The sequence below is a fragment of the Hyla sarda genome, chromosome 4 (assembly GCF_029499605.1).
Source record: "Hyla sarda isolate aHylSar1 chromosome 4, aHylSar1.hap1, whole genome shotgun sequence".
NCBI lineage: Eukaryota > Metazoa > Chordata > Amphibia > Anura > Hylidae > Hyla > Hyla sarda.
Window position 1 is genome coordinate 276,250,054 of NC_079192.1, and position 20,311 is coordinate 276,270,364.

General features: G+C 42.9%; 1 protein-coding gene across 3 annotated transcripts in view; it reads right to left on the reverse strand.

The window, feature by feature from the left end:
* Positions 1–20,311, reverse strand: part of PLXNC1 (plexin C1) — a 155,071-nt gene that overhangs the window by 96,274 nt on the left and 38,486 nt on the right. For all 3 annotated transcript variants that reach the window (XR_008892709.1, XM_056574327.1, XM_056574326.1), the window contains exons 12-13: positions 16,396–16,483; positions 13,226–13,423 (exon numbers count right to left, since the gene is read on the reverse strand). Coding sequence is in view for 2 of the 3 variants with exons in the window: in XM_056574327.1 (XP_056430302.1) it covers positions 13,226–13,423; positions 16,396–16,483 (286 nt within the window). In the remaining variant the exon portion in view is untranslated. The remainder of the gene's footprint in view (positions 1–13,225; positions 13,424–16,395; positions 16,484–20,311) is intronic.

Consider the following 20,311-nt stretch of genomic DNA (forward strand, 5'->3'; position numbering starts at 1 on the left):
GATACACTGGGTCATACTAATGCCTACACCTGACCTTGTATTAGACTATGTTGAGTTTTTCATCAACAATTTTGGTCCCACTTCAGGGACCTACCTCTCCCACTAGTGAGCGGTATGAACAGTAGAAAGAGAGAAGTGCTTATGATGCTGTACAGAGCACTGGTGAAACCTCACTTGAAGTAATGTCCTGGAGACCGTATCTCGATATAGATATATTGGAGAGAGTTCAAAGAAGATCTATTAAACTAGTCCATGGGTTGAAAGACAAACCTACCATGAAAGGTTAAAGGACCTTAACATGTAAAGCTGGGAAGAAAGATGAGACAGAGGGGATATCACAAACTTTTAAATACATAAAGGGAATCAACACACTTAAGGAGGAGAGAATGTTTAAAAAAAGAAAAACTACCACATGAGGACATACTGTGGGGGGGGATTTATAGGTGCAGTTGCCCATAGCAATCAGGTTGCTTCTTTCATTTTTCAGAGGCCTTTTAAAAAACAAAAGAAGAAGCACTACAGTGGTCCCCCGACATACGATAGTTTCAACATATGATGGCCTCTCAGAGCCCATCGTATGTGGAAAGCAGCATCAACATACGATGCTGCTGTGTGCCGGGGCTATCCGGCAGTGCTCAGCCACAGGATAGCCGTTTAACCGGTTGCCGTCTAAGGAGATGGCAACCAGTATATGGCCCGCACTGGGGGCCACCATTAATAGTCGACATGCGGACGGCTATTAACCTTTCAGATCGCCTCTGTCAAAGCTGACAGTGGCGTCTAAAGGGACCTTAAAACACACCCTTGTGGTCCAGTGGGGTGAATGCCCCCCCCCCCCCTGTGGAGGCAGCTGGAGGGCTTACCTCTCCTGTAGTCCAGTCCATGGCTCTTCATTTTATTGATCCTGGCTGGACCAAATGATCTGGACCACACAGATCAATGGAGTTCTATGGAACATTGATCTGTATGAGGAATTTAATGATTTCTCCTAAAAGTCCCCTAAGGGACTAATAAAGTGTTAGAAAAAAAGTTTAATAAAAGTTTAAAAAAAGACACATTAACCCCTTAAGGACCAAGCCCATTATGACCTTAAAGGACCAGAGCATTTTATGCACATCTGACCACTGTCACTAATTAATTACTCTGGGATGCTTTTCATAATCATTATGATTCCGAGAATGTTTTTTCGTGACATATTCTACTTTAACATAGTGGTAATTTTCGTCAATACTTGCACAATATTTTGGCGAAAATTTTCAAAATTTCATAAAAAATTTTAACATTTTGCATTTTTCTAACTTTGAAGCTCTCTGATTGTAAGGAAAATAGACATACCAAATAAATTATATATTGATTCACATATACAATATTTCTGCTTTATGTTTGCCTCATAAAGTTTACATGTTTTTACTTTTAGAAGACATCAGAGGGCTTCAAAGTTCAGCAACAATTTTCAAATTTTTCACAAAATTTTCAAAATCTGAATTTTTCAGGGACCAGTTCAGTTTTGAAATGGATTTGAAGGGCCTTCATATTCGAAACACCCCACAAATGACCCCACTATAAAACTTGCACCCCTCAAAGTATTCAAAATGACATTCATAAAGTTTGTTTACCATTTAGGTGTTTCACAGGAATAGCAGCAAAGTGAAGGAGAAAATTCAAAATCTTGAGTTTTTACACTTGCATGTTCTTGTAAACCCAGTTTTTGAATTATTACAAGGGGTAAAAGGAGAAAAAGCCCCCAAAATTTGTAACCCAATTTCTCTTGAGTAAGGAAATATGTGGATTTAAAGTGCTCTGCGGGCGCAGTAGAAGGCTCAGAAGGGAAGTCGCATTTAGGAAGCCCATATGGTGCCAGAACAGCAAAAAAAGAACAAAAAAAACACATGGCACACTAGTTTGGAAACTACACCCATCAATTAACATAACAAGGGGTACAGTGAGCATTTACACTCCACAGGTGTTTGACAAATTTCTGCTAAAGTTTGACGTGAAAATGAAAAATGTTATCTTTTTCACTGAAATGCTGGTATTAACCCAAATATTTTATTTTCACAAGGGGTAATAGGAGAAAAAGCCTCCCAAAATGTGTAACTCCATTTCTTTTGAGTATGGAAATACCCCATATGTAATGTAAAGTGCTCTGCTGGTGCACTACAATGTCCTACAGAAAAGGAGCACCATTCCATTTTTTTATTTTCACGGACCACTGTTCCAAAGATCTGTCAAATGCCAGAGGGGTGTAAATGCTCCCTGCACCCATTATTAAATTCTGTGAGGGGTGTAGTTTCCAAAATGGGGTGTGGAGGAGTCCACTGTTCTGGCACCATGGGGGCTTTGTAAATACACATGGCCTTCAATGCCGGACACATTTTCTCTCCAAAAGCCCAATGGCGCTCCTCTTCTGAGCAATGAAGTGCACCCGCAGAGCACTTTACATCCACATATGGGGTATTTCCATACTCAGAAGAAATGGGGTTACAAATTTTGGGGGGCTTTTTTCCTAATTTTTTTTTTTTCATTTTTACATCCAACTTTAACTAAAAATTTGTCAAACACCTGTGGGGTGTTAAGGTTCACTATACCCCTTGTTACGTTCCGTGTGAGGTTTACTATTTATTTTTTGCGTTTATGTCAGAACTGCTGTAAAATCAACCATCGCTGTGCAAATCACCAATTTAGGCCTCAAATGTACATAGTGCGCTCTCAATTGCATTACAAATTTTGCAAGAAATTGCGTTACAACTTTTGGGGGTCTTTTTTTCCTTTTACCTCTTGTTTAAATGAAAAATATATATTTTTCGAATAACATGCTGGTGTAGACCCCAAATTTACCTTTTCATAAGGGGTAAAAGGAGAAAAAGCCCACCGAAATTTGTTAGGCCATTTCTCCCAATTACGGAAATACACAGCCGAAAGACATGCTTGGACTTGTAGTTATGCAACAGCTGGAGGCACACTACTACAACTTCCAGCATGCCCTTTTGCTGTCCGTGCATGCTGGGGGTTGTAGTTATGCAACTGCTGGAGGCACACTTTTTCATAGAAAAAATGTGCCTCCAACTGTTACATAACTACAACACCCAGCATGCACAAACTACCAAAGGGCATGCTGGGAGTTGTGGTTGCGCCTTCTGCTGTTGCATATTAACTCCCAGCATGTCCATTTGTGCATGCTGGGAGCTGTAACTAGGCAACAGCAGGAGGCACAGCCTTACCTCCTGCTGCTGCGCTTTGTCCGCCAGCTTGCCGCCAACGCCTCTGCTCCTTGGGCCCCGATCCTGCCACAGATGCCAGGCATCGGGGGCCCCCCACTAAAGCTATGAACTCCCGGCACCCGCACTCGCCCTCCGGAATAGGGGCGGAGCGGGTGCCGTTAGGGACACCCCGACAGCAGGAGTCCTGATTCGTTGGCCGGTAACGGCCTACAAATCAGGACGATCGTGAGGTGGCACCAGTGCCACCTCACTCCTGCTGCTATAGGGTGATAGGTGCCGTCTCGGATGGCACCTATCACCCTTTTTTTCCAGGTCACCGGGGACCCGATTGACTTGGAATCGCCGCAAATCGCCCAGGTGTTTGCACGGGATGCCTGCTGAATGATTTCAGCAGGCATGCCGTTCCGTTCACCACCGGATTACCGGCGGTGACCGGAAACGTCCAGGGCGTACAGGTACACCCGGTATCCTTAAGTACCAGGACATCAGGGCGTAACTGTACGTCCTGTGTCCTGAAGTGGTTAAATCACCCCCCTTTTCCCAAATTCCATATAAAAACATATAAACATAATAAAAATAAACATAAGTGGTATTGCCACATGTGCAAATGTCCGAACTATAAAAATAAAATGTTAATTAAACCGCATGGTCAATGGCGTATACATTTAAAAAAAAATTCTAAATTGCGTATTTTTGGTCACTTTGTATACCCTAAAAAAATTATGAAAAGCTATCAAAAAGTTCCACCAAAACAAAAATTGTACTGACAAAAGCTACAGACCACGGCGCAAAAAATGAGCTTTTTAGGCATAAGGCTATCCTTCATATACGATAGAGATAGGGATAAGGCTATCCTTCATATAAGATAGGGATAGGCATAAGGCTATCCTTCATACAAGATAGAGATAGGCATAAGGCTATCCTTCATATAAGATAGGGATAGGCATAAGGCTATCCTTCATATACGATAGAGATAGGCATAAGGCTATCCTTCATATAAGATAGGGATAGGCATAAGGCTATCCTTCATACAAGATAGAGATAGGCATAAGGCTATCCTTCATATAAGATAGGGATAGGCATAAGGCTATCCTTCATATAAGATAGAGATAGGTATAAGGCTATCTTTCATATAAGATAGAGATAGGCATAAGGCTATCCTTCATATAAGATAGGGATAGGCATAAGGCTATCCTTCATATAAGATAAGGATAGGCATAAGGCTATCCTTCATATAAGATAGAGATAGGCATAAGGCTATCCTTCATATAAGATAGGGATAGGCATGAGGCTATCCTTCATATAAGATAGAGATAGGCATAAGGCTATGCTTCATATAAGATAGGGATAGGCATGAGGCTATCCTTCATATAAGATAGGGATAGGCATAAGGCTATCCTTCATATAAGATAGAGATAGGTATAAGGCTATCCTTCATATAAGATAGAGATAGGAATAAGGCTATCCTTCATATAAGATAGAGATAGGAATAAGGCTATCCTTCATATAAGATAGAGATAGGTATAAGGCTATCCTTCATATAAGATAGAGATAGGTATAAGGCTATCTTTCATATAAGATAGGGATAGGTATAAGGCTATCCTTAATATAAGATAGATATAGGCATAAGCAGAGCTGCAATCAGAAATTTTGGGGCCCCTTACACAGCTCAAAGCCTGGGCCCCTGACCTCCAAACCTCTTGTAGCCTCCCCCAGGGCAAGACTGCCATCTTCCCCATCATCCATAAAAAAAAAATTTTTAAACACAGGACAAGAAAAACAAGAGCCTGTGAGTCCATGAGGAAGGAAGGAGGAAATATCACCATACATATTACCATCATACTGTTGCTGATCAAATACTGTATACTACAGAGCTTTAAGGGGTACTCCCCTACCTTAATTCTTATCCCCTATACACAGGATAAATATCATAGTGTCCCGCAGTCGCAATGCCTGTTTTATACTGGCTGTGGTTTCGGCAGCATAATACTAATTGCAGGTTCCCTTTAACTGTAAGTAACTATATTAAAATATACTTAATTAAAATACAATAAACAACTTGAATTGCAAAAAAAAAAAAAGAAACAAACTGCCCCCTCTCTCACACAGTAGTAACAGCAGATCTTCACTCCCAATCCCCCCCCTTATAACAGGCCTCTCCCTCCCCTCTACTTAAGAGCCCCCCGCATCCAGTCCCCCCCCTCACACATAGCAGGACTCTAATCCCACCTCCCCTCCACATAAGAGCCCCCTATTCAGCCCCCCCTCACACATAGCAGGACTCTAGTCCCACCTCCCCTCCACATAAGAGCCCCCCTATTCAGTACCCCCCTCACACATAGCAGGACTCTAATCCCACCTCCCCTCCACATAAGAGCCCCCCTATTCAGTACCCCCCTCACACATAGCAGGACTCTAATCCCACCTCCCCTCCACATAAGAGCACCCCTACTCAGCCCCCCCCCCCTCACACATAGCAGGACTCTAATCCCACCTCCCCTCCACATAAGAGCACCCCTATTCAGTCCCCCCCCTCACACATAGCAGGACTCTAATCCCACCTCCCCTCCACATAAGAGCACCCCTACTCAGCCCCCCCCCTCACACATAGCAGGACTCTAATCCCACCTCCCCTCCACATAAGAGCACCCCTATTCAGTCCCCCCCTCACACATAGCAGGACTCTAATCCCACCTCCCCTCCACATAAGAGCACTCCTATTCAGTCCCCTCCCCCTCACACATAGCAGGACTCTAATCCCACCTCCCCTCCACATAAGAGCCCCCCTGTCCAATTCCCCCTCACACATAGCAGTATTCTCAGCCCCCCTCACCTCCACATAAGAGCCCCCCCCCCCCACACTCACACAGCAGGACTCTCAGCCCCCCTCCTCACATAGTAATAAGACCAGGTTCTCCTCTTCCCCAGTGTAGCAGATCTTCCCCTGAGCAGCTCCTATTCCTGTGTGTCGTCAGCAGGAGGAGCCAGAACCAGTGAGGAGGAGGCAGACAGTAGAGGCAGCAGTGAGCGTCCTGTCTGTACAGTATGTAGTACAGACTCTGTCGCCTCCAGACCTCCGGTCCCTGTGTCAACTTGTCAGTCTCAGGACCTGTGTGTGTTGCTGTAGCTGCGATGTGCACAGGTCCTGAGTTCTCAGGCTGACACACTGACTGATTTATATGTGTGTTGGGACTCCTAGCCTCAAGCCACTGCCAATGTTCTGACCCTGGCTGCTGCAGGGGGGTGCCCCCCTTGGGAGCTTGGGCCCCTTACTAGGGTACTGGCTTTACCCCCCCCCCTGATGGCAGCACTGGGGATAAGGCTATCCTTCATATAAGTTAGGGCCAAGGACTATTGATGCCAAATGGTTCTTATCTGCCGACATATTCTATGTTTCTGTTTCAGTCAAGAAAATGAGGATCCATTATGAAGCTTGCAAATCATATTTTAGCAAAGATATCAACTAATACCTTGTGATAATTCTAATCTCTCTCTACGATGTATAATGGCCCTATGATGTAGGTGCAGAATAGAGTATCAGTACTCTGATGTGCTATATAATCTGCCATAGGCAATTATTTTGTGCCTTTAGGGAGTATATGGACCGCAAAATCACAGTTTTATTTCCATTAAATAGTACAAAACTCAATGGGAGAAATTTATCACTGTACGTAGACTATATTTTGCTCTAAATTTGTAGATACATTTGTTGCAGTTACTTTTTTTGCGACTTTTTTGAAACTTTGCAAGTAGACAATTTTCTCATGATTTTATAGGTATCAAGTATCAAAATCAAGTTGTTTCTCTGCAGGGGTCATGAATTTATCAGGTGTGACTTTTGGCGAAAAGCACTCCTGGCGAAAACCTAGCTTGCAAAACTGACTTTGTGCATAATTTGTAAAAAGTCACACATTTTGGCATAATGGGTTAAAAAAAAGTGCAGAAAAAGTCACAGAGAAGGAACCATACAAAGTACTGTACTAAAGTGCAATTTCAAATATGTACTAGCACCGTATTTATCACATGCAATGCAACCACTTCATAAATTTGGTGCATGTACACATTACCATTACACAAAGGAATGGTATAGAAAATTTGTTCACCTAGAGCACTTTTGATAAATGTTTTCCAATGTAAATACAATGGTAGCAGTGACACCCTAACCATGGTGGCAGGAGCAGAGCAGTATTTTCTACTAGGCACTCATGGATGAGGGCCTAGGGTGGCAGCCTGCAGGGGGCGGCACTAGCTGCTAGTAATAAGGAGTCACCAGGATGTGGAGATGCTGGTCACATGAGCAAACGCGATGCCTGAGCGCTCACGTGACCAGCGACAATGAATATTCAAATAGGGCTGGTGGGCCCGCCTCCAGCGCGCAATTCACAGAAGATGGAAGCAGATCTTCGGTGGGGACATATCTCTGGACCGAAGATACGTATTTTAGTCAGTGACCCCTCATCAGAATCCTTTTCACCCACACTATAACCCAGTGTATTTAGTGGGTTTGGTGTGGGTGAACAGGATGACTGTTTTCCTTTAGCATTACAATGCCAAGTCTGTAGCGAGTGGGATGCCGTAATGTGCATATGACCAATATATCTAAAGATCCTGGGGGAGATTTATGAAAACCTGTATAGAGAAAAAGTTGACCAATTGCACATAGCAACCAATCAGATTGCTTCTTTCATTTTTGAGAAGCCTTTTTAAAAATTTGGTTGCTATGGGCAACTGGGCAACTTTACATCTTTGATAAATCTCCCCCCTTGTTTCCAGCTCCTTGTAGAAAGTATGGCACAAAGATTGAAGGCAAAAGGAAGTTCAATCCAGTACTAGCAAGGTGTACCTTTTAAAGGGGTTATTGGGGGAGATTTATCAAAACCTGTCCAGAGGAAAAGTTGCCCAGTTGCCCACAGCAACCAATCAGATCGCTTCTTTCATTTTGCAGAGGCCTTGGTAGTCTGTATTAACCCCTTCCCGACCTATGACATACCTGTACGTCATGAGTGGGAAGGTGTTCCCGACCCATGACATACAGGTACGTCATGAACATTTTTGCCGCTACTCGCGGCATCCCGCAGCGCCCGGTAAGATGGTGGTTATCACTGATAGCCAGCCATCTTACCATGCGACCACGGGGGTTTCATCCCCCCCCAGCGATCGCTGCTATCAGCTAGTCAAACCTGACTAGCTGATAGCAGCGTTTCGCTATCAGAATACTTAGCAGCGCGGTGTGTGAGTCCCGATCACGGGGATCGGGACACACACCGCTCTGCTAAGTGTCCCTGACCCGTTCCCGGGAATCACTTACCCGACCATGCGGCGTCCCGAGCGGTCCCGGCGCGAGCGGCGTCCTCCAGGCGGTCCCGGCGTCGCTGCGTCGCGGAGGTGAGTTTCCGGCAGCAGTGCGGCATCTTCATTGGCAGCAGTGAGATCGCCGTAAAGCGATCTCACTGCTGCCTCTGGGAGTTTCAAAACTGCAACTCCCAGCATGCCCAGACAGCCTTTGGCCACTGTATAATGGTCTCCAATCTGTGCTCTTCCAGATGTTGCAAAACTACAAATCTCAGCATGCTCAGTCTGTCCAGGCATGCTGGGAGTTGTAGTTCTCTAACATCTGGAAGAGCACAGATTGGAGACCATTATACAGTGGTCTCCAAACTGTGGACCACCAGATGTTGCAAAACTACAACTCCCAGCATGCCCAGACTGCCCAAGCATGCTGGAAGTTGTAGTTCGGCAACATCTGATCCTTCAGATATTGCCGAACTACGACTTCCAGCATGCCTGGGCAGTCTGGGCATGCTGGGAGTTGTAGTTTTGCAACAGCTGGAGGCACACTGGTTTGGAAACACTAAGTTTGGTTGCAAAACACTTGAAAGTTTATTACTTAACTTAGTGTTTCCAAACCAGTGTGCCTCCAGCTGTTGCAAAACTACAACTCCCAGCATGCACGGACAGTCAAAGGGCATGCTCGGAGTTTGCAACAGCTGGATGTTTGCCCCCTCCCCCCAATATGAATGTACAGGGTACACTCACATGGGCGGAGGTTTACAGTGAGTGCTGCAAGTTTGAGATGGCGCAAATTTTGCGCTGCAGCTCAAACTTCCAGCGGCAAACTTGCTGTGAACCTCTGCCCATGTGACTGTACCCTAAAAACACTACACTACACTAACACTAACCTAAAATAAAAAGTAAAAAACACTACATATACACATACCCCTACACAGCCCCCCTCCCCTCCCCCAAAAAAATGAAAAACGTCTGGTACGCTACTGTTTCCAAAACTGAGCCTCCAGCTGTTGCAAAATAACAACTCCCAGTATTGCCGGACAGCCATTGACTGTCCAGGCATGCTGGGAGTTTTGCAACAGCTGGAGGCACCCTGTTTGGGAATCACTGGCATAGAATACCCCTATGTCCACCCCTATACAAATCCCTAATTTAGGCCTCAAATGCGCATGGCGCTCTCACTTTGGAGCCCTGTCGTATTTCAGGGCAACAGTTTTGGGACACATATGGGGTATCGCTGTACTCGGGAGAAATTGCCTTACAAATTTTGGGGGGCTTTTTCTTCTTTAACCCCTTATGAAAAGGTGAAGTTGGGGTCTACACCAGCATGTTAGTGTAAAAAAATAATTTTTTTACACTGACATGCTGGTGTTGCCCTATACTTTTCATTTTCACAAGAGGTAAAAGGGAAAAAAGACCCTCTAAATTTGTAATGCAATTTCTCCTGAGTACGGCGATACCCCATATGTGGGCGCAAAGTGCTCTGGGGCGCACAACAAGGCCCAGAAGGGAGAGTGCACCATGTACATTTGAGGTGATTTGCACAGGGGTGGCTGATTGTTACAGCAGTTCTGACAAACGCAAAACAATAAATATCCATATGTGACCCCATTTTGAAAACTACACCCCTCACGGAATGTAATAAGGGGTGCAGTGAGCATTTACACCCCACTGGTGTATGACAGATTTTTGGAACAGTGGTCTGTGAAAATGAAAAATAAAATATTTCATTTGCACAGTCCACTGTTTCAAATATCTGTCAAACGCCAGTGGGGTGTAAATGCTCACTGCACCCCTTATTAAATTCCATGAGGGGTGTAGTTTCCAAAATGGGGTCACATGTGGGGGGGTCCACTGTTCTAGCACCATAGGGGCTTCCTAAATGGGACATGCCCCCCAAAAACCCTTTCAGAAAAACTCACTCTCCAAAATCCCATTGTCGCTCCTTCCCTTCTGAGCCCTCTACTGCGCCCGCTGAACAATTTACATAAGCATATGAGGTATTTCCTTACTCGAGAGAAATTGGGTTACAAATTTTAGGGTGATTTCTCTCCTTTTACCCCTTGTAAAAATTCAAAAATTGGGTCTACAAGAACATGCGAGTGTAAAAAATGAAGATTTAGAATTTTCTCCTTCACTTTGCTGCTATTCCTGTGAAACACCTAAAGGGTTAAAACACTGAATGTCATTTTGAATACTTTGGGGGTGCAGTTTTTATAATGGGGTCATTTATGGGGTATTTCTAATATGAAGACCCTTAAAATCCACTTCCAACCGGAACTGGGCCCTGAAAAAGTACGATTTTGAAAATCTTGAGAAAAATTGGAAAATTGCTGCGGAACTTTGAAGCCCTCTGGTGTCTTCCAAAAGTAAAAACGTGTCAATTTTTTGATGCAAACATAAAGTAGACATATTGTATATGTGAATCAATATGTAATTTATTTGGAATATCCATTTTCCTTTCAAGCAGAGACTTTCAAAGTTAGAAAAATGCTAAATTTTCTAAATTTTCATGAAATTTTTAGATTTTTACCAAGAAAGGATGCAAATATCAGTGAAATTTTACCAATAACATAAAGTAGAATATGTCACGAAAAAACAATCTCGGAATCAGAATGATAAGTAAAAGCATTCCAGAGTTATTAATGTTTAAAGTGACAGTGGTCAGATTTTCAAAAAATGCCCAGGTCATGAAGGTGAAAATGGGCTGGGTCATGAAGGGGTTAATGATATGGTTAATTTGCTCATCCCTGTTCAGTGACTTCCTCAGGCTTCAGTTATATTGTGGTAAAGCGGAATGGATAACTGGCTTTTCTGTTTAAGTTGTGCAAATGGGAGGTTTGTGACGCCAAAAGTATCTGCTACCTTTTTGATGAGAAATCTTCCTGCAGCCCAAGATCCCAAGAATGTTAAGAAACTACAACTTACTGCATTAGATCTCACCTCAGTGCACTAGTGCAGTGTTTCCCAACCAGGGTGCCTCCAGCTATTGCAAAACTACAACTCCCAGCATGCCCAGACAGCCGAAGGCTGTCTGGGCATGCTGGGAGTTGTAGTTTTGCAACAGCTGGAGGCACCCTGGTTGGGAAACACTGAACTAGTGCACACTACTGTTCTATAAGTCCTTCATGTTGCTGCTTCTTAGGCTGGGTTCACACTGCAGAATTTCTGGGCAGAATTTCTGCCGGTGATCGAGCCGGGGGCGCTAGGACCGAGCAGACTGCATTGCTGCTCCCATAGACTGCAATGCATTTCTGGGTGGATCTTTTTGGAGATCTGCTTAGAAATGCATTGCCGTCTATGGGGACGACAATGTAGTCCGCGCGGTCCTAGTGCCGCCAACTCGATCTCCGGCAGAAATTCTGCTCAGAAATTCCACAGTGTGAACTTAGCCTTAGGGTTTATGTAGGGTAAAAAAATATAGGGTAGCAAAATCTTCGCTGTGTGTACAGTGTATAGGAGGCATGACAGAGGCTAGGCTCCACCCACTATCTCAGAAATAAACAAAAAATTTGAGATGAAGCCTGCAGAGCAGTAAGCTAATGCTAAAGCCATGCATTTATGTTATATAATGATCAGTAACAATGATGCTCTTCCTGTACATATACAACAGCGTATCTTAAAAAGTTAACTAAAACAACAAGAATGCTTTAAGTTCAATGTGGGAAAACCATGGGAAATTCATTTTTTGAAAGAAGCGATCTGATTGGTTACTATGGGCAACACAGCAACTTTTCTCTGGACAAGTTTTGATAAATCTCCCCCTCATGTGTAGAATCTTTGCCAGAAACATATTCAGATAATTAGTTAACCTGTGTCCAGTGTAGTGATGAGCGGCATCGGCCATATTCGAATTTGCCATATTTCGCGAATATATAGATGAATATTCGTCTTATATTCGCGAATTTCGCGTATTCATTATATTAGCATATTTGCATATGTGAATATTTGCATATTCGCGTAAGAAAACAGTGAGGGGGTGGGCAACTTTACTATTGGTTGCTAGGGATGTTGTTGATAACCTCTGACAAGTGTATTTGCATCATTCTAATTGGCCCACAAGTGAAAAGAAGGAATATGCGAATATGCGCATATGCGGAAAAGCAATTTCGAATATATAGCCAATATATTTGAAATATTCGCGAATTTGCGATATTCGCAATGAAAATTCGAAATGCGAATATTCGCGACCAACACTAGTCCTGTGTTCTCCTATGTAGGAGATAAAAAGAGAGGGATTGTCAAAACTAGTGCAAGTGAAAAGTGAAGTAGTTGCCAATAGCAACCAATCCTTTCCCTGTTTTCTTTTTTAAAAGGACATAACAAAAAATTAAATATAGACTTATTGGTTGCTATTGGCAACAGTTTAATTTTTCTCAAGCATTCGCTTTAATAAATATCTCCCAAAGAGTTTATTTAGCAGACAATAGTGAGCGCAGAAGCCTATATTGAGTAGGAGAAACAAATATGTAGCCTATGGTCCACCCTGTGGAATCACAGGAATAAAAAATTTTTTTTTTATTTTTTTATTTTTTTTAGATGTTTTGTTTTCTATTGCAGTTTCTATTTTTCTGCCTGGTGTATATACATTTATTATTTCAACCAAGAGAAGAGAATTGCTCGCCTCTCTATACAAATATAGATTCACTGCTACATTCAGCAGATCATGTTTGGCTGGGATAAAATGAAATATATAAATATATAGTAACACTTACCTCTATTTTTAGTTCAATCTCTGCATCATTCTCATTCAGTTGATAAGTACTGAAAGTAGGGTCCGCCTTATAAATGAATTCCCCACATCTCACAGTACTTTCTTCAGTTGCTAAGTTCACATCGGAGCTCTGTATGGTCTCGCCTAATTTTGGAGCTATAAAATGGCAGTGTGATGAATTTCCTAAGCACTTACTTCTCTGGAAAAAATAAATGTGGGTAAAGTATGTGATCAATATAAAGTGATCAGTACAAAAGAAAATCCCATAATCATTGTAAACTGTTATATTATCATTTTATTATATATTTTACAGCTTCATACAGATTATAATAATACAGCACTAACAGACAAATTTAGGGCCCTGGCATCTGATATCATCTGAGATTTTTTATTGGTCAGATTTTGTAGGAGTATATTTACATTATGGAAGAAAAATGTCCTTGCTACATTCCTCTTGTACTCATGCCCTTTTTAGCTACATGGTACCTAAGAAATGAAGCGGAATCATTTTTTGTGGCCTGGGCTGTGTCATCTGCATTTCCGGCCGGTGGAAGAGGAGTGCGGGAAGGAGAGGTGTGGGCAAGGGGACACTGGGGAGAGGGGGCAGCTTTTGTCGTATTGAAAGATGGAAGATAAATCAAGTTTAATCTTCTGCCAAAATCCAATTCTGCAACAAAACTTCTGAACAGAGTAGTGGAACTCCTGTTGAAATTAGCGGGAGACTGGTGAAGGTGGATTCTGTGCAAAATCTCTGTAGTGTGAATTGGGCATATGAATCTGTGGTGTCGGGTGAGGGTAATGTGTAATTAACCTTTTTTTGACGCAAGGGCGTGGTTGAGGTAGAACAGCTTCTCCTGTGCAAGGCACGGGGCAAATAATCACTCCGATGCAAGGTTACGGATAACTGGCTTTACTGAGGTTGGAAAGATGGTACAATCCGTTACAGCTCAGATTAGCATGAAGGAGATGCAGGGTGAAATTTGACAGGCTTATCGGCTTAAAGGGTACCTCTAATTAAAAAAAACTTTTGATATATTATAGATTAATGTATGCAGAATAACTTTACAATTGCATGTTATTAAAAAATATGCTTCTTTCTATTTAATTTACCACTAGGGGTCTCCCTACCAGTCCTGGCAGCAAGCATTTCAGACTCATGCGTGAGTCCTAAACACTACGAGCTGCCAGTCTGCTTTGTTCACAAAGGAGAACACTCAGAGCTGCCAGCCTGCTTTGTTCACAGCCTGTTTGGCTGTGAACAAAGCAGGCTGGCAGCTCTGAGTGGTTAGGACTCTAGCATGAGTCAGAAATGCTTGCTGACAGGACTGATCGGGAACAATACAATAGAAAGAAGCATATTTTTCATTAACATGCTATTGGAAAGTTATTCAACATTCATTAATCTAAAATATATCAAAAGTTTATTTGATGAGAGGTACCCTTTAATGTATATGACTGACTTGACTTGTTTGCAACCCACGCTAGACTTTAGTTACTTGGACTTGACTAACTTGCTGGACTTGAATTGATCCCCAGACTTTAGTGCATATCGCAAGGCTTTGACTTTGACTTTCATCTAACTAAAAAAAAATGACATGTTCCACTGGATTCTAAATGTACAGAAGTATTCTGCCTCAGAAACTTTAGCCCACATTAACTAGGCCTCATAAGCCAGAATTTTGGCTCCACAAGCGCCAAAGTTGAGACAAAAAGTAATTGAGACATACTATGTTGTTTGCACCAACCAAAACAGGAAAGAGCTTAGACAGAATTAGACAGTTCCAGTAAATCCCCATTGTTTCTAGTGGATATGTAGCATACTATGACAGCACTTCTGTACAATTTCATCAATGTGGATTTGCCTTGAGCATTAAGCCTAAGGCTATCTTCACACATACTGTTTTGGTCAATTTTTATAGGAGTAAAACCTACAGTGTAAAACTATAATGGAAAGATTTACTGTGTTTTGGATCCGCCTGTGGTTTTGACTAAAAATGCTTACTAAAGTACTAAAAGTAAATTTTGTGAAGCAAAAGGGGATGTAATGACTGAGCTGCTATTGATAGTTTTCTGTTTCAAAAAGGAAGATCTAGTGATCTTAGCTTTACACAGACTCACCATAACCTGTAATAGCTTATAATATGACATTTTTCTAGAGAAAACATCTACCCCCCCCCCCTCCCTTGAACTCTTTTATTGAGTCAGCTATAAAATAGTCTCACTGCTTTTACAGTAAAGAATCCCCTTGTCATGGTTACCGGCCTAGGTATAAAAAGATCACTAGAAAGATCTCTGTACTGTCCATTCATATATTTGTACATTGTGATCAAATTGCCCCTAAGTCGTCTTTTCTCCAAGCTAAAAAACAAACAAACTTGATAACCTGTCTTGGTACTGTAATCCTCCCATACCATTGTTGCCCTCCTCTGCACCCTCTCCAGTTCAGCCATGTCCTTCTTATATACAGGTGCCCAGAAGTAAACACCATACTCCATATGTAGTCTCACTAGGGATTTATACAGAGGCAAAACTATGTATTTGGTTAAAGGGACATTGATGTGATCTCATATATGTATATATACTTTGCTAGTCTGAGGACATAAAAACTTTTATGAACATCAATTATATTTAGTGGATTAGAACGCACAATATGAAAACCACATACAATAGAGGACATCTCCGCTTTAAAAGGAACCTTTCACCAGTTTTATGATTTATCCTTAAAAAGGCTGCAGAGAAATCATAGTCTCTGGCTGCAGCATCTGTTTTGTCCACGCTGAAGCAAAGGCTGGGACAAAGAGGGTGGGACTAGCACTCTTCTGTGCTCATTCCTGTCCTATTAGACTGCAGCATGAAAACAGAGAGGAGTGGGTAAAAGAGCAGCCTGCAGTGATTGGATGAAGAGACCCAGCACAGCAGACTAGGGGAGGAAGATGACGACACAGTGTAGACATGCTCCCTCCAAAGCAAAGACGGAAAAACTTAATGAGCAACAGAGACCAGATGTATTTGTGAGAGAAATATAGGCGCTAGATATGTGGGATATGACAAGTGATGAATTGGTTTAAGGCTAGCTTCATGTTCTGGCAACTTTCTCAGGCCAGTTTAAAATCACATCAGATTTCAGAATACATCTTGGATTATATGTGAAAGTAAATCTGTAACACTTACGTCTTGATCTTTGTACATGTTCTTTGAAATGACAATATTGTCTACCAAGTCCAGATTTCTACCAGATATACTGATATTTCGACCACCACTAAAAAAAAGATATACATATATATAAATTAGAAGGGTAGTCTTAAGCCAGCACTTTCTTTTGTTAAAGTTTTACTGTAATAAAAAAAAAAAAAGGGACATCATAGAGAAACTTTAAATGGAATATGGAAAGAACTCCAGCTCAGGTGCAGATCAAATCAGTATAGCTTTATTTTACATCACGCCAGAAGCAACAGGTAACAGGTCGGAAGTGACGCGTTTCGGCCCGGTGCTGGCCTTAGTTATGACTAAGGCCAGCACCGGGCCGAAACGTGTCACTTCCGACCTGTTACCTGTTGCTTCTGGCATGATGTAAAATAAAGCTATACTGATTTCATCTGCACCTGAGCTGGAGTTCTTTCCATATTCCTTGCTGTCTGCGAGTGCAAGTCCGCACTCTCTCTGTGCTCGATATCTGGACCAGGGGTGAGCTGGCTTTGTTTCTATATTTGCCTTGAGAAACCTTAAATGTTTTGATCAGTTGGGGTCTGGGTGCTGAAACCCACACCAATCGCCAGAACAAGCGGACATAAGTGTGTGCTTCTCTCCCCGTCTCTCTTGCTTCAGGAGCTCAACAGAATTTCTATAGAATCCATCTTCTGCAAGGGGAAATGCTTAGCTGAGTGCTTGCTCTGGTGATTGTTGGGGGTTTCATCACTGAGACCTGGATAGATCAATTAGATATGTCAAATCTTTCATTTAAATTATAGTAACTTTTAAAGACTGATCTCCCTCATAAAGTCAAACAATTGTATTTTCTAATTGATGTGAACTAACTTTGTAATTCACTACCTCAATGGGCCTGCTTGTCTGTTAAACTGTATAATCTCATAAAAAAAAAAAAAAAAGATGTAAAACAAAAACCCAATGCATTTTGTGGTATTTTAGGTGTTCTTATTTTAACCGTAAGAGAGAGTGTGTGTGTGCGTGTGGGTGTGTGGGTGGGGGAAATCGGTCCTTGGGTCAAAATGCTATGACCAGATGTTTGTTTGCTTCTAGAACTGAGAATGTCTGTAGATACAGTGGTTTTTGTTCTTAAAGGACATTTTTTTTGTACTGATTAGAACCAGATACTTGAGCATGTTCATATTTGTAATCTGTTTCTTATTTAAATTTTGTACATAATTATGGGTCTGGCCATATTGTTTGAGCTTCTACTCTGCTCTCTTAACATTATTTAGAGAGATGTTGTACAGCAGCAGAATTGACCATAAGAAATAATAGTTAGGAGCTGACTTATTGACTTCGACTGGAGAGTTTGCTAGGCATACTCTGTGACATGTGCAGGGGTTTCTGTACAGGGAGGGGAGATGTTTCTATCACCTATGTAAATGGTGTGATCCTCTCTTATCTATATAGAGGTGTATCTATAGGTGTATCTTTCATTGTAATTCTACTTATGATAATCGTGTGAAGGATGCCAAACAGTTTTCTCTACACAACAGAAAGCATCAGCCTATTATTAAGCTTAGTGGGCAGAATAAAGACTGCAAGATTTGAAGATTATTTTAAAATATAGATTAAAAAATGTAAACTTAGAAAAAACATTACCAAAAAATGTCTTAAATAAAATGGGTGAAAACTTGATCCAAAGCGTAGACAAATACAGACATGCATGTTGTAACTAAAATTTGCTTTAGAGTTATTTCAAGTACTTCCATTATAAATATATTGAAAATTTGGCGCATCTGCACCTAAATGTATGACTAAATAGCCAACTGGGTATTAAAAAACATTGTCTGAGACCATTCACTAAAAGCTGACAGTGCCAGTGTTGTGACCTGGTTCCCTGGTCTATATAAGACTGGGTTCACATGTCACATGTTCACATATGGGTTCACATACGTGCACCGGAGGGAAACTGATGCAAGAACTGATCCCACTCATTTGAATGGGACAGTTTGCAATCATCCAGCATCTCAATTTTGATGCCAGATGGTTGGACACGCCGGATGGCACTGGAAAGGGGAATGTAGCTTTTTGCATTCCCCTGTCCGGCGTCCACAAACAATGGATGCTGGATGCCATACAACTAATGTAAGTTGTCATTAGTTATGGCATCAGTTGCGTTGAGATTTAGGCTGAATTCACCTATGCCGGGTGCAGGACATATGTGGAGCCAGCCTAAACAATCCTGTGGCAGCCTGCAATTACGGGGTTGTTCATGTTCCTGAGAACATGCATTGGTTTTCATGCTTTTCCCAGGAAGTGGCAACCAAGTTCCTAAGGAAGAATGACAGACTTAGGAGGGAGAAACTACTGCAGTTGTTATGTGATCGGCAGGGTTCTGAGAGACTTAGGTGCATGGGAAGCCAGTAGTCCAGCAAAAGCCAACTGCTACAGAAGTCACTGTAAATGCTTTATTTGCTACACACAGTTATCTAAGGACAAGATGTCCAGGAAGCCCAATAGCTGTGAAGACTGTGTGGATGCTCATTTTGCCCTGCTGAGAGAGACTGTCACTGTTTACTATGACTTACAGCAGATTTAGCTAGTACCCAGACGGGTTAAATAATTACACCAGTACTATTTCTATTAAGTCAAAGTTTGTGCCTTCTGTCTGGAATGCATACTGTTTATGTTGTGACATTCTATAGTAAAGAGCAAGAAAAACCACAACCTGTGTCTAGCTGGAGGTCAGTGAAACATTGGTAAGTCGTTGTTCCCGGCATGGCTGATCCAATGTTCTGGAGTTTCAGTTAGGTATTGGCATACATCCAAATGGAAATATGAAGGTACATTTGGCAAATCTTTCTGTATCTGTGGAATAAGCAATTCCCTTATCACTTCCAGCTAGGAGTTGTTACGCCGAGCGCTCCGGGTCCCCGCTCCTCCCCGGAGCGCTCGCTACACTCTCCTCACTGCAGCGCTCCGGTCAGATCCACTGACCCGGGGTGCTGCGATACCGCCTCCAGCCGGGATGCGATTCGCGATGCGGGTAGCGCCCGCTCGCGATGCGCACCCCGGCTCCCGTACCTGACTCACTCTCCGTCGGTCCTGTCCCGGCGCGCGCGGCCCCGCTCCCTAGGGCGCGCGCGCGCCGGGTCTTTGCGATTTAAAGGGCCACTGCGCCGCTGATTGGCGCAGTGGTTCCAATTAGTGTGATCACCTGTGCACTTCCCTATATCACCTCACTTCCCCTGCACTTCCTTGCCGGATCTTGTTGCCATCGTGCCAGTGAAAGCGTTTCCTTGTGTGTTCCTAGCCTGTGTTCCAGACCTCCTGCCGTTGCCCCTGACTACGATCCTTGCTGCCTGCCCCGACCTTCTGCTACGTCCGACCTTGCTTCTGTCTACTCCCTTGTACCGCGCCTATCTTCAGCAGCCAGAGAGGTTGAGCCGTTGCTAGTGGATACGACCTGGTCACTACCGCCGCAGCAAGACCATCCCGCTTTGCGGCGGGCTCTGGTGAAAACCAGTAGTGACTTAGAACCGATCCACTAGCACGGTCCACGCCAATCCCTCTCTGGCACAGAGGATCCACTACCTGCCAGCCGGCATCGTGACAGTAGATCCGGCCATGGATCCCGCTGAAGTTCCTCTGCCAGTTGTCGCTGACCTCACCACGGTGGTCGCCCAGCAGTCACAACAGATAGCGCAACAAGGCCAACAGCTGTCTCAACTGACCGTTATGCTACAGCAGTTACTACCACAGCTTCAGCAATCATCTCCTCCGCCAGCTCCTGCACCTCCTCCGCAGCGAGTGGCCGCTTCTGGTCTACGACTATCCTTGCCGGATAAATTTGATGGGGACTCTAAGTTTTGCCGTGGCTTTCTTTCCCAGTGTTCCCTGCACTTGGAGATGATGTCGGACCAGTTTCCTACTGAAA